Source organism: Mus pahari, chromosome 3, assembly GCF_900095145.1.
Source record: "Mus pahari chromosome 3, PAHARI_EIJ_v1.1, whole genome shotgun sequence".
NCBI lineage: Eukaryota > Metazoa > Chordata > Mammalia > Rodentia > Muridae > Mus > Mus pahari.
The window spans coordinates 22,502,017-22,516,171 of record NC_034592.1 but is presented as its reverse complement, the minus strand read 5'-3'; the positions used below and the strand labels follow the sequence as shown (position 1 = coordinate 22,516,171).

The window sequence follows — 14,155 nt, the reverse complement described above, 5'->3', positions numbered from 1 at the left end:
GGATCCAGATGTAGACCCCTCTGCTACCTCATGTAGCCTCATGTCTGTCTGTTTGCTAACAGGCATCCCGCCAAGCTGATGACAGACTAAAACCTCCAAAACTGTAAACAAGTCTCAATGAAACGCTTTCTTTTGTAAGAGTTGCCATGGTCATGGTGTCTCTTAACTGCAATAGAACATTGATTATGGCAGACCACAAAAGATTACTATACACTGAATTACAAAAGATTCACGCACTGATAGTGTTATTACTGTAATGGGAGAGGTGGGAGAGGGAATTAAAAACCCTGTCTTACAGCTACCCCAGTGATAACGGATTCAGGTAAGATGAAGTAGGACTTGAAGACCACACTCATGGGCATCATTTTGTGAGGCGTTGTTTAGGGACAGAGCAATCCGTCTCAAAGAATTTCTTCCTGAATGTACTTGTTAATTACAAAGCGTAGGGGACACCCTTGCAAAATGGGGACATCAAGTGGATGCTACTTTTAGCAACTGGTTTAGTTTGGGTCCCCCATTAGAAGTTGACACCATGTGCTCTCTGACACATGTGAAAGATACAGCCTGCCTGAATGTGTCTTTGTCCTTCGTCATGGTTACTTGATGGGTTTGGAGTTATCTAGGACATATACATCTCATCTACAAGGAGTGGCACACTGGATGTGGGTAGCTGGGGTCCTAGGCTAAATAAGAGAAGAGAAGGAGGAAGCAAATGGAGCTCAGGCATTCATTTATCTGTTCCCTTACCTCGGCTGCAGTGCCACCAGTGAGCCTATTCCCCTGCCCCCAGGGCTTGCCATCTGTGATAGACTATATCCCTGAGGGCTTGGCCATTCAGATTATGCTTAGAGTGAACTTCTGTTTTTCTTTACAGAAAAGCCATAATTTTACATTGACTCTATAGAGGGGAGAATTTAGATCAGAAAGAAGACCCACCCCTTACCGAGGTAACACAGCAAGCTGAAAAAAATCACTACAATAGCATAACCCCAGCATCCAGGGTTCTGGCCAGTGCTTTCCCCCTTTGCCATACTAGTCATGAAGTGGGTGGAAGGCCAAGCCAAAGGAACCGGCCTCAGGAAAGTGGCACAATTCAATAAGAGAAGGCCAAAGATGAGCTTCTAGAAGCTTTTCTTTAGAGGTAGGGAGAGTGGAGTCCTCCACATCTGGGGTTGGGTGTACAGGGGGACCACCCTCATGACATAATTTTCTCCCAGACCTTTGCAAAGCAGCCTGTCCTTTAAGTGTCCTTTAAGTCCTTGTTGGGGGAAACTGGCTGCTTTTTTGTTGTTTGCTTTGGGGAAAACCTTGATCAGAGAGTAATTGTTATGAGAAGGGATATGGAAATTCTACTTGAAAGGAGCAGCTAAAGGGAAGGGCTGAAGAATTTTTTTTACATGGCTTTCCTTTTGGAGTTGGGGCTGGGCCAGGGCACCTCTTCTCAGGTTGCCAGAAACAAGAAGGGACAGCTGAGCCCTGATGGGACCAGGTCACCTAGCCTTTATTACCTGCTTTAAGGACCCCAAACTCCATGTTTACCATTTTAGTGAGCTAATCACATTGTTTGCTTACTATTTTTCTGTAGAAATTTATTCTCTTTAATATCCAAGCTATTTTCATTAATGTTTATTTAGCCATGCCAATTGTTTCCAACTGGAAAAAAAAAAACACTTCAATTTTTATGGAAATCATCATCATTTCCATGAAAATGAGTCCAAAGAAAACCAAACAGCTAAACGAGGCGATTAAATTCCACCTTTGTTGAAAAAGGAGATTAGGCATGTTAGGGAATGTTTAGAGTCTGTTAGCAATAACTGGATGCTTTCCTTCATTTAATCGGAGGCTCTAAAAGGCAGGTGAGAATGGGATTAGCACCCCACCGGTAGGTTAGGTTACTCAGGCTTTGTGTGAAATAGCTAAAATTAGTGCGCGGGGGGGGGGGGGGATTCCAGCACTGGGCACAGCCAGAGTGGAGAATAAGACCACTGCCACATTTTGAGCCAAATTTGGAACAAGCTTTAACTAAATACTGGCCATGATGAGAGACTCTGGCCAAATATTACTGGACTGAAGTCTGTGTGCCTCCACTGAAAAGCCAAGAAAGACAAGGATCCACTGAAAGGAAGGAAGGCAGGCTTATGTGGTGGTGGTCTGAATATGCTGGGCCCATGAGGAGTGGCACTGTTAGGAGGTGCGACCTTGTTGGAAGAGGCGTGGCCTCATTGAAGGAAGTGCGTCACTGTATAGGCAGGCTTTGAGGTCTCCTAGTGCTCAAGCTCCACCCCTTCCTCCATTTTGGACCAGCAATGCATATCCTGTGCCATTATATGTTGGAAGTATGTGATCTGGGTTTTTTATTTTGATTTTATAGGGGATTACAGTTTAGAGACTGCATGAATCTCAGAAGAGACTTTGAACTTTGGACTTTTCAACATTGTTGAGACTGTGATAGACTATGGGGGCTTTTGAAGTTAGACTGAATGTATTTTGCAATATGTTATGGCTATAAGCCTATGGGGGCCAGGGAGTAGAATGCGTAGTTATCTGAGTAAGTTTGATTCCCATAGACTCATGTGTTTGAGTGCTTGACCCATAGAGAGTGGCACTGTTAGGACCTGTGGCCTTGGAGTGGATGTGGCCTTGGAGGAAGTGTCTCATGGGGAGGGGGCAGGCTTTGAGGTCTCCCATGCTCAAGCTAGGCCCAGCGTGGCACACACTCTTCTTCTGCTGCCTGCAGATCAAGATGTAGAACTGTCAGCTCCTTTTCCAGCACCATGTCTGTCCGTATGCTGCCCTGCTTCCCGCCATGACAATAATGTACTAACCCTCTGAAGCTATAAGCAAACCCCAGTTTGCCTTTATAAGGTTGCTTGATCCCTTCATAGCAATAAAACCCTAAGGCACCCCTATGTTACTTTTTGTAGTGTATTTTATTACAGAAAAAGGAAGAGAAACTAAGACACAAGGTTTGTGGTAGCTGATGCATAAGACTAGAGCAAAGAGTGGCAGTGTATCTTCTGGTGCTCTCTGAAGAAAGATTAATTAGCAGTTACCATCTAAATCATTTAGGCACTGACCTTCCTTACAATTCAGACTACCAGGCTAAGGGGGTGTGGGGAAGCAACTCCACAAAAGGCAACTCTCAGAGAAGCAGCCTGTCACACGAAAGGTGAACCTCTCAACACCTGCCAACTGGATGTCCCTAGAAAATGACTAAAATGGTGTCTATCTCAGTCAGGGTTGCTATTACTGTGGTAAAATGTCTCCACCTGAACAACTTGGAAAGGAAAGGGTTTATTTGGCTTCTACTTCCACATCCATCGTCTCTCACGGAAGGAAGTCAGGCCAGGAATCCCAGCTGGGCAGGAACCTGAAGGCAGGAGCCGATACGGATCCCACAGAGACTTGTGTGGCTTGCTTTTCTTACAGAACCCAGGACCACCAGCCTAGGGGTGGCACCTCCCACAGTGGTCAGGGCCCTCACACATCAATCACGGATAAGAAAATGTCCTACAACACAACCTTGTGCAAGTATTTTCTCAAATGGGGTTTCCTCCTCTCAGATGACTCCAGCTTGTGTCAAGTTGACAGAAAACTATCCAACACAGCCACTGTCCTCTATTTTACATGTAAGAAGGAGTCGCAGAGTTATTAGGTGACTGCTAGGAATTGCATAGCAGACAATTGTCTTTCATGCCTCCACGTTCTAATATTTGAACAACTATTCCAAATGTCCTTAGTCACAGATAATCTCCCGGTCAAGGCAAGGGTGAGAGTGGCACATAAAAAATGAATAAGATGGAAATTCGTCAGCTGGACGGAGTGGGATGGTATGGGAGAGGGACGTTAGCATTCCATTTGAAGTTACAATGATGCTTTTATGCGTTATTTGAGTTTATTTTAAATGTAAAGGAATAACTGTTATGGACCAAATCACGCAACCTCACCTCAAGATGAACTCAAGTCCACTCCCAGTACCTCAGACCGTAACTGTATTCTGAGGTAAGTTATTCTGTGGTTGCTATTTATATATCTGTGATAAAACAGGTTGACAAACAATCAGCTTAAGAGAAAAAGGGTTTATTTGAGTTGCACATCCAAGTTACAGTCCAGCATTTTGAGGAAGAGTCAAACAATCACATGACATCCACAGTGGAGAAAAAACATGGAATAAACACATCTCTGGGGTCTTCACCTTAGCTTTTTTCTCTCTTAACTCTTGTCCAGGGAATGATGCCGCCCACAGTGGGCTGGGTTAGTCTTCCTACTTCAACTAAAGTCAATACAAGGCCTCACCGCCCAGAAGCCCCCTGTTCTGTGTAATTCCTCATCGAGGCTCTCTTCCCAGATGATTCTAGGTTGTGACAAGCTGTCAAAACGAAGCCAGCATTCAGGAGACAGAGGGAGAGTTCCAGAAAAGCCAGGGCTCCATAGTGAGATTCTAGACTCGGTCTCAAACAAAACAAAACGGTAAGCATCAGAGTCTTTAAAGAGATAAGTTGAAATAACATCATACGGGTGTGACCTAATCTAAGGGTCTGAAACTATAAGCCTAGTGTGACTGCAGCCAGGATGTAGTACATCAGGTTGTGTGCTTGTCCCACTGGAAGAAGGTAGTAGTGTGTAGCCGCGTTGGGTTTACTTGTTTAAGTACCTGACCAAAGTAGCTCGGGCATTTTCAGGGAATCCTGGAATGGGCTTGGCAAGAGTCCATCCTCCTGGCCAGCATTTAATTACAACTTGCTCCAAATTTGGCTCAAGTTTGCCCAGAGGGATTGATGGAACCTCAAAAAGTATGAACCAAATTAATTATCCCAGGTATTTTGTTAGCGTGATGGATGTCTGACAAATGCTGACAAATGCACGTAGCAAGCTAACAGGACAAGATCAATTTCCTTCTCCAGGAGCCCCCAAGCCTAGTCAGAGAAGCAGGGTCTTATGGTGAAGTATTGTAATTCCAAGGAAGCTGGAGTGAGATGCCTGGCAGCAATCAGAGAGGAAGTGGTTTTAGAACTGGGCCTTGAAGGTGAATAGCAAAGAAAATCAGAATCTGGCAGGGTTGGAGGTGGGGCTAAAGCCGGGAAGGGAGTGGGGGTGGGGCCACCCCATAAAGGGTAAGGAAAGGCGTCTGTTACAGGAAAGGTAACCTCTAAATGGACGAGCCTAGGAAATGCGCAGAATAATTCATGGTCTCTGCTTTCCACCTAGGGAAAAGGAGAGGCTAGCAAGGCCAGCCATGAAGCTCTGGTCTGGGGCAGAGGAAAACAGGAATGTAATCCTTGTGCACAGGATGGTGCAGAGGAGTCAGAAGTCGCCATGATGTCTGACATAAGCTTAAAAGAAAGACTTACGTCAGTTCAGAGTTTTAAAGGGTTCACCCCTAAAACTGTTGCTTGACCTTGTGTACTTTGGTAGAACATCGCCTGCAACCAAAGCAACACAAATATGGAAGAAGGTTTAACAAGTGTTGTGCCTCCCTCCTAGACACTGGGGACTTACCTCCCGAACCCGCTGCTGGTGGAGGAGGCGGGGCCAGGCTCGGATGGAAGCTGCGGAGGAGGCAGGGGCGAGCTCAGACAGGAGCTCTACAGGAATGGGAAGATGCAGGACGATTAAGGGAAGCAGTACAAGTAAAGACAAAGGAATTGTCTTTGTGTCTTTTCCTGTTGCTGTGATAAAATACTGATAAAACATCTTAAAGAAGAAAGGATTTATTTTTCATTCACAGTTCATAGAACAAGTCGTCAGGTGGAGGAAACACGGAAGCTTGAAGCATCGCACGCATCCACCACCCGGAAGCTCACAAGGAGCTTCCTCCATTTTATACATCCTAGGACCCCCTACCGAGGGAAGTTCCCACCCATAGTTAAGATGGGTCTTCCCACATAAATGAACAACATGGACACAATCCCCATGCCCCATTTCCCAGGTGGTTTTAGATCTCTTCAAGCTGGCAATTAATCCAAAGGAACGATGTTCAGAACAGGCTAGAATGTAGCCTTAGTTTTCTTTACTCTTTAGAAACAGCTGTGCCTTGTTCCACAAAAGGAGGTAAGTGACTGTTGTTACATCTTGTGCATTGCCACAAATCTATGGAGCACCTTCCCATTTATGGATGAGAACATGGGTCAGAAAGCTCGTGGGCTGCAGAAACTAACACTAATTCCATCCCTGTGAGGTGCCAGTCCCTATGCAGAGTGTCACAGTCATGCTCTCCTTGAAAGTTCACGAAACCCTCCCGGGTAGGTATTATTTTCATCTTTCCTCTATGCCTTCTGCCACTGCCATGAAGAACCCAAGAGCCAGCAGGTCAAGTACTCGCCCAAGTGTGTAACTGCGGAAGCCGGACCATGAATGCAGCACTTTGTGTCTTTGCTCCAACAGAAAGCCGGAGCTTGCAGCATAAAAGGGCTTTCTATCTTTTCATTCCTTAATGAATGACCCTCGCTTTTCATGGGTGAGAGTCCAGAGAGTAAGCCATGGGCTCTCTCTCTCTCTCTCTCTCTCTCTCTCTCTCTCTCTCTCTCTCTCTCTCTCTCCTCAAGCCTGGATCTCTGGGCCCTGATCCGTGAAATGTTAGGGCGGTACTGACCAAAGCAGAAGGCAGGTTCCTTTGTGTGCCGGGAGGTCTATAATTCTATGCTTCCCCAGGCTTGGGAAAAAGTCACTAATTATTAATCAGAAAGAGAGCTAACTTGCCAAGATTTCAGCAAATGGCAGAGCCAGGATTTGAATCCAAGTACACCTGACTCCGAAGCTTCTCGGTTTACTCTTAGGCTGGAGAATAAGAGGCGCTAACAAAGAGACTCAGGGAAACACAGCTGCCTACCAAGGTGTGGGCCAGTAACACCGATGGGCCCAGTGGACACGGGCAGGGCAAGTTGGCTGCAGAGCGGCCCGGCACGGACAACCTACGCCCTCTTGTGGAGAAGGACTGAAATGCTCTGCTCCCCTGGGTTTTCCATTTTGACTTCAGAATAGGCTAAGATGCAGGAGTAGCGGGACTGTGTTGTTTTACTCAGCTTTGGAAAACAGTGGCTTCAGCTACCATCTCCTACACCTGCACGGAGACTGCTGGCCGTTCTGGGAAGCCCAGCTGTGCTGGGTCCAGTTGTTGACTAAACAGAGATTTTGTTTTGTGTTTTGGTTTTACATCATGTCTGTACTTAACAGCAGCAAAACACAGCACACCTACCTGAAGTGGCCTTTCGTCTGTAGCGTGGAAGAAGCAGAACATAAAAATGCGAAACCCGGAACAAATAATGTCGGCAGGAAGAAATTCAGCTTCCTTCACGTTCCTTTTCTCTCTCACTTTTGTCGCCATCTCCGGAGTGGGGAAAGATCTCTGGCAAGCCCAGGGTACGAGAATGCTATGAGAATGCTATGGTTTGCCTGTGTCTGAACTCTTGGTTCCCAGATGTTGGTGGGAACTGGGTGCAGAGTGGAGCCTCTGGGCGGTGGAGCCTCGCTGGAGGAAGTACATTGCTGGGCAGTGAGGCATATAGCTGGGCCAGCCTCGTCCCATCATGCCTTCCCCATGATGGGTTGGGAGTCAAACTGTGAGCCAAGATAACATTCTGCTTCCTGTAAGTTACTTGCTGCGATGTCTCAGCGATGAAAAAGGGTGCCCATGCAGGGAGTTTTTAATGCAATAATGCATTAAATGCATGTGCGTTCACTTGTCACAGTAGGAGCACTCACCGGACTCTGGTGGGTCTAACACAGCTAGGTCCTCAACTCTACTGAAGCATTGCCCGCACAGCCTCGGGGGCTGCTCTGTGGGTCTCTGTGGGCCTTCTGGGGCGGGGAGGTGGCAGCTAGATCCTGAAGAGGAGAGCAGGGAGTGGAAAGGCCGAGCCACCATGACAGAGCCCACCTCCCACCTCAATCAACCAACTACCGCCAACTCAGTCAATGGAGAGACTCCCCTCCTGCCCACCCTTATTGCACCAGCAAGGCCCTGGGACATGAAGAAGCTTGCTTGAGCCTCGGATCTGATGAGGTTCAGGAAGCAGGAAATAAAATGTCCAAAAGCGATTACCTAGTCCCAACGGGGAGGCCTGCTGTGTGGCTGCTGGAATCTGTTTTCTTATCGGCACAACAGAAACTTAATTTAAAAGGTGCCCATGGCTTCTTGGTGGTCTGCTAGCTACTACAACAACCGAAGTCAGAAAAACACAACAGGGCACAGAGGGGCTTGAGGGGATCTGAAGAGAGGAGGACCCCAGGTAGAAGCCAGTCATTTCTTCAAACCACAGGGGAATGTCCTGTCAGCTCTGGGCTTTTCCTGCTGCACCTCAGACCCTTATCAGTAAAGAGCAGAGGGCATCAGCAACCAGAGAGATTTCTTTATCTCTCTGTTTTTCAAGTTTTGACCAAAATCACCAAGCCATAAATCCTTCAAAATGGCTGCTGTGTACCACCACCACCACCACCACCACCATTTCTTCCCATTACAAAGGTGCTGAGGGGAAAAGCTGAGGGGGATAGAGCCTCATTCACCTGAACCTGTGGATAATCCTGTGGCCCTAGGGCTGAGAAACATTGGAATGGATTGCTGAGTTCAACTAATCTCTTCACTTCCTAGATCCGGAGGCTGAAACCCAGAGAGGAGAAGCAACTTCCACAGGGTCCCATTGGCTTCTGCCTCTCCTCAAACCGCAGTCTCATTTCACGGTTTATCCAGGTCACCTCCTCACCCTCTTGGTTCTTAGTTAATTAACAGCAGGTACACCTGAAAGCTACTGTTTATCGGCATAACAGACTATGAAAGCCACCAGTAAATTATATAGTGGTTACAGAATCTGTTATGTGAGTTCAATTACCTAAGACTGATGAATTTGGGGTATTTTTCAAAATAATTTTTTTTTGCTACAATGTACTTTTTTGGGGTAGTAGAATATAATAAATATCATTTGCCATTTTAACATATATATATATATATGCATGTATGTGTTTGTGTATAGGTGTGTGTGTGTGCATGCACACACACTCACAGGGGTATATATGTGCAGGTTCATATGGAATTCAGAGGACAACCTTTGGTGTCATCCCACTTTGGTCTTTGAGACAGGATCTTTTACTAATCTGGAATTCATTACATAGGTGAGACTGGCCAGGGAGCCTCAGGGAGCCCACATGCCCAGTGCTGGGATTACAAATATGTGCCACCACACCTGCTCTTTATGTGGGTGCTGGGGATGGGACCCAGGCACACGTTTATACATTGTGCTGGCTAGTTTTTACTGTCAACTTGGCACTCTTGGGAAGGGAAACCTCAAATGAACAGTTGTGCAGTTCAGATGTGTCATATCTCTGAGGGATAGTCTTGACTGATGATTGGTGTGGGAGAACCCAGCCCACTGTGGGCAGCATTATCCCCAGGGAAGGTGGGTCTTAGCTATATAGGAAAGGTAGCTAAGTGGCTGGGCGTGATGGTGCCTGCCTTTAATCCTAGCACTCAGGGAGGCAGAGGTGGGTGGGTCTCTGAGTTCGAGGCCAGCCTGGTCTAGTTTCAGGGTAGGGAGATAGAAGAAGAAGGAGGAGGAGGAGGAGGAGGAAGAAAGACATGCCAGCCAGGAGTCAAGAGTACCTTGGAAGGAAAGGAAGGAAGGAAGGAAGGAAGGAAGGAAGGAAGGAAGGAAGGAAGGGCAAGCAAGCAAGCCATCTGAGACTGAACAAGGGAGTGAGTCAATAAACAGCTATTTCATGGTTTCTATTCCAGTTCCTGTTTGAGTTCCCTTGATGGTGGACTATGACCTAGAAGCAGAAGCTGAAGTGCCCTTTCCTAAGTTACTTTTGGTCACTGTATCTATCTCAGCATCAGAAAGCAAACTAGAACACGTGGTCTGCATGTTACCTACTGAGCCAGCCCCTGGGCCCCATTGAAGCACCTTGTAAATGTATACTTCCCGGTGTTAGATAGATGCTCACTGCTGTGTAACTGTTGCCACTGTTCAGCTTCAGAGCTCCTTCATCACTGAAGTCTGAAACTCTGTATCAGTGGAGCGAAAGCTCCTGTGTTATGGCTCCCCATTTCTGCTCAGCAGCTCTTTATTTCCTGGGTCTGTGCATTTGAGTATGAGTGGAACCAGATACCAGTCCTATGATTGGCCTTTTTTTTTCATTAGCACACTCAAGGTTCAGTGGCATGAATTTGAATTTCCTTCCCCTCTGAGACTAAATAACATGGCACTGCATTTGTGTATTTATCCACCTGTGAGTGGCCTTAGTGGCATTAGTAGAATACTTCTGAGGTCTGATCAGGGCAAGGTGCTTATGCAGCACTACATACTAACATGGTCAAAGGACTTTTCCTGTGTGCAGAGAGAGGATGAGGTAGAAAAATTACACTATACTCAGGCCTGGTGGCGCATGTCTTTAATCTCAGCACTTGGGAGGCAGAGGCAGCTGGATCTTTGAATTTAAGGCCAGCCTCATCTACAGAGTGAGTTCCAGGACATCCAGGGCTACACAGAGAAACCTTGCACCAAAAACCAAAGATAGGCAGACAGATAGACAGACAGACAACACTATTATCTTTCCCAATATTCAGAGTGGTAAGGAAACTCCCTATTAGGAGTTTGGGACTTTACAAGGTACAAACCACCCTCAGATCTGTACTTCTCACGTAAATTCCCACCCATTCTCTGTAAAGTTCACAGATCTGCTGGGCCCATTTTTGCAGAGGGCAGCTCTTAGCAACCACCTCTCTCTTGGGCTCTGGGTGTAACGGATGGGGATGGAGTCTATTGTGGTAGACTGGAATACCATCGACCTGTGTGCATCATTCATCATTCATCATGTCAATAGGAGAATTATACAACCCAACTCTCTCAACTTGAGGCCACACAACATAATTTGTGCTACTTTGGAGAGAAGACTGATAATTCAGTATATGCACTGATCTTTTCCTGTGAAGTCTGGCAGTGCTCCAGAGACAGACACAGAGGGCGCCTGCCATCCATGTCCTGGAGTAAAGATGGCAAGGCACTGGGAAGCAGTAGACACATTATGAGTGCAGGGATGAGCAAGAAGCAAATGTTTGTAGTGTTATAAACACTGAGACCAGGGATGGTTTCATGTGGCACACAGCAAAACCTAGCCTTTTGCTAATGTGTCTATGAAAGCAATGTCTATTCCTGTGACAGAGAGCTCTGACTTCAGGTTCAACAAAATTCCTGGCTCTGTGTGTGTGTGTGTGTGTGTGTGTGTGTATTCCTGCATATGTGCTCACATGTATGCATTTGTGTGTGTGTGCATGTTTGCATGCACAGTGTGCATATGTGTGCACACGTGTATGTATATATGTATAAGTGTATCTGCATATATGTGTGTGGTATGTGCTCTTGTGTGCATGTACCAAGGGATATGGAAGATCCTTCTGAGACTGTCCCAGATGTCAGCCAGCTTTTCAGATAGCCAAGCCTACAGATACTACTTCCTGCTCTTCTCTCTCTTTGCCTATTTGTTTCTCTGTGGACAACCTTCTGATCGCTCTCAAATCCCACGATAGCGGGGAAATGTCTTCTCCTTTCCCAGTTTATAGAATGGGATTGCTTCTGCAGCTGTTGCTCAGCTCTCAGACTTGATATCAGCCACTCCTGTTTCCCGGGCAAGCGTCCATGCCTGCAGGTCCCTTGCTAGGCACTTTGCAAGCTCACCCTCATTCTCGCTCCCTGGCCACTGGGGGAGTTTGATGCCACTACTTTGTCACTTTGTAGACAAGGAAATAAAGTTCCTTAAGGAACTTATCTAAAGCCTCAGTTACACAGAAGAAAGCTGAGCTCAAACCCAGTTATGATGATGGATCGCTCTGACTTGTCGGTTTGGGGACTTTTGCAGGCTTGCTTGGTCTGCTATTTCTAAACCCACTCAGTTCATCAGGATGATAGAGGGGAATTCTTTTCTCTAGTTCCTGTTTCCATTGGAGAGGATTTTCTTTCTGAGGATGGCCCTAAACCTCTTCTGTTTCACATACTCTTGGAGAGATGAAGGACTGATTTGCCTGCTAAATCTGAGAATATGTGGCTGCACTCAGCTTAACCTGGTCCTGGCTTCTGTTCACTATTTTCGGAACGTGCCTTGGTCTTTGCAGCCCAGGTCTGGGGTTTGATAGTGGTGTGTTCCTGCTGCTTGATCTAATATCCTCTTCTTCAACCAGGCAGTATCAGCAACGGCCTCCCTCGGCTCCTCTGTGTTTCATTTCCTCAAGAAGCTCAGAACACAAAGAGAAGACATTGACTTAGAGTTCTGCAGTCAGCACCAAAGGGGTAGCCTGAGGGAATTACCCTGGTGGGAAAGGCTTCAAGTCCTATCGCTCACCTCCCCCACCCCAGTCCATTATGACAGCCTCACCCCCAACCTTCCCCCCCCACACACACACACCTCAATGGTCTTGGGGTTTAAACTTCATCTCCCTTATTTTATTTAACTCTCAGTGCCCTCTCAGGCAGAGTGTAGAGTGACAGATGTGGGCGTGTCTCGTGGATTGGAGACTGAGCTCCCAGTCTGCCTTTTGAGTTAGCACGCCTTGTGATCTGTGGGATGTAAGCAGAAGTGGTGTGTGCAGCTTCTGAGCAGACACTGTAAGTGTTTTTGAGCCACCAGACAGAAGGTTTTCTTTTTTTTTCTGAGGGAGAGGCAACAAAACATCTTGGGGGCCCTTGGTTGGTTATAGTATCTGAATCAAATCTTCTATCTAACACAGATGGGGTCCTAGAAGTTGCTTTCCAATATGAGAGAAGAGGGAGGCTCTGGCTGGCAAGAAGTCTCAGGGGTTAAGACCTCTTGCTGTTCTTCTAGAGGACCCAAGTCTGTTTCCCAGCAGCCATGCGGGGGTTTCTTCTGATTCTGTATGCACCTCCACTCATCTGCATGCTCTCTCTCTCTCTCTCTCTCTCTCTCTCTCTCTCTCTCTCTCTCGCACACACACACACTCAAATTTATTTTTTAATATTTATTTTTGTTTTTTGAAACATAGCCCACCCTGTGTTCTGGCATCCACTCATATTAGCCTCCCAGGGACCCAGTGATGAGGAAACTAATTCTATCTAGTATGCTGATGTTCAGGCTACTTGAGAGTCAGTTTAAAGTGGAGATGGGGAAGTATTTTTATAATAGAATACTTCCTTTTCAACTTTTTTACACAGTTGTATTGATACAGCACACCATTCTTTAGTGACCATTAACTGGACTGAGTCCTTTAAAAAAAAAGACTTTATTGATTCTTTGTGAGTTTCCCATCATGCACCCCAGTCCCATTCATCTCCCTGTCCATTCATACCTGCCCTCTACCCTTGCAACCTTCCTCTCCAAAAGAAAAAAAAGCACACAAATATAAACAAAACAAAGCACAGAAACCTTATCATCATGGAAGCCGTAGTGTGTCACAGCGTGTCTCACAGTATATCCCTCTGTCCACACATCCTCACATGCAAATGTTCACTAGTGAGTCAGTGGTCTGCTTCCAGACCTCTGGTGTCTGTCACACCATCAGCATTGGACCCTCACCAGGACTCCTCCCAGTTATCCTGTTGTTGCTCTGTGTCATGGATACCTTGCAGCTTTGGATCAGCAGAATCGGCCCTTTAACACTTTACAGCTGATGTAGATTTGGGGGTGGGTCAACTCAAAACTCTGGATCTGGGAGTGAGTGGTAGCTGGGCTGGTCAGCCTGCACACAAGGACGAGCTGTCCCCCCACTGCTCTGGCCAGGTCACCAGGTTCTGCCATCAGCAGGAGGCAGGTCATCTCTCTCACTCTCTTGCCCTCGAGGCCTGCTCTCGATCACCCATGTCTTCGGAACACAGTGGTGCTGCCCTGTCAAGGTGCGGGGCCCATTCTCCAAAGTGCTGCAGCTTGTGAGGGCTGCTCCAGCTGGCTCATTGGCACCTTCACCATTTGAAGGTGGTGGTGCATTCAACACAACTCCATTGTGTTGCCCCATTGAGGTGTGGAGCCTGCTCTCCCAAGTGCTACAGTCACTGAGGGGTGGGGCCAGCTCTGCACGACCCGACCCTTTGACTTTGTCTTAGTCAGGGTTTCTATTCCTGCACAAACATCATGACCAAGAAGCAGTTGGGGAGGAAAGGGTTTATTCGGCTTACATTTCCATACTGCTGTTGATCACCAAAGGATGCAGGACTGGAACTCA

At 46.7% G+C, this 14,155-nt stretch overlaps 1 protein-coding gene across 1 annotated transcript in view; it reads right to left on the bottom strand.

Annotated features, from left to right (window-relative positions):
* Positions 1–7,675: 7,675 nt before the first annotated feature.
* LOC110317541 (PHD and RING finger domain-containing protein 1-like) overlaps positions 7,676–14,155 on the bottom strand; it is a 7,977-nt gene continuing 1,497 nt past the window's right edge. The window contains 2 exon segments of the mRNA XM_021192023.1: positions 7,676–7,824; positions 9,909–9,994. Coding sequence (XP_021047682.1) covers positions 7,676–7,824; positions 9,909–9,994 — 235 coding nt within the window.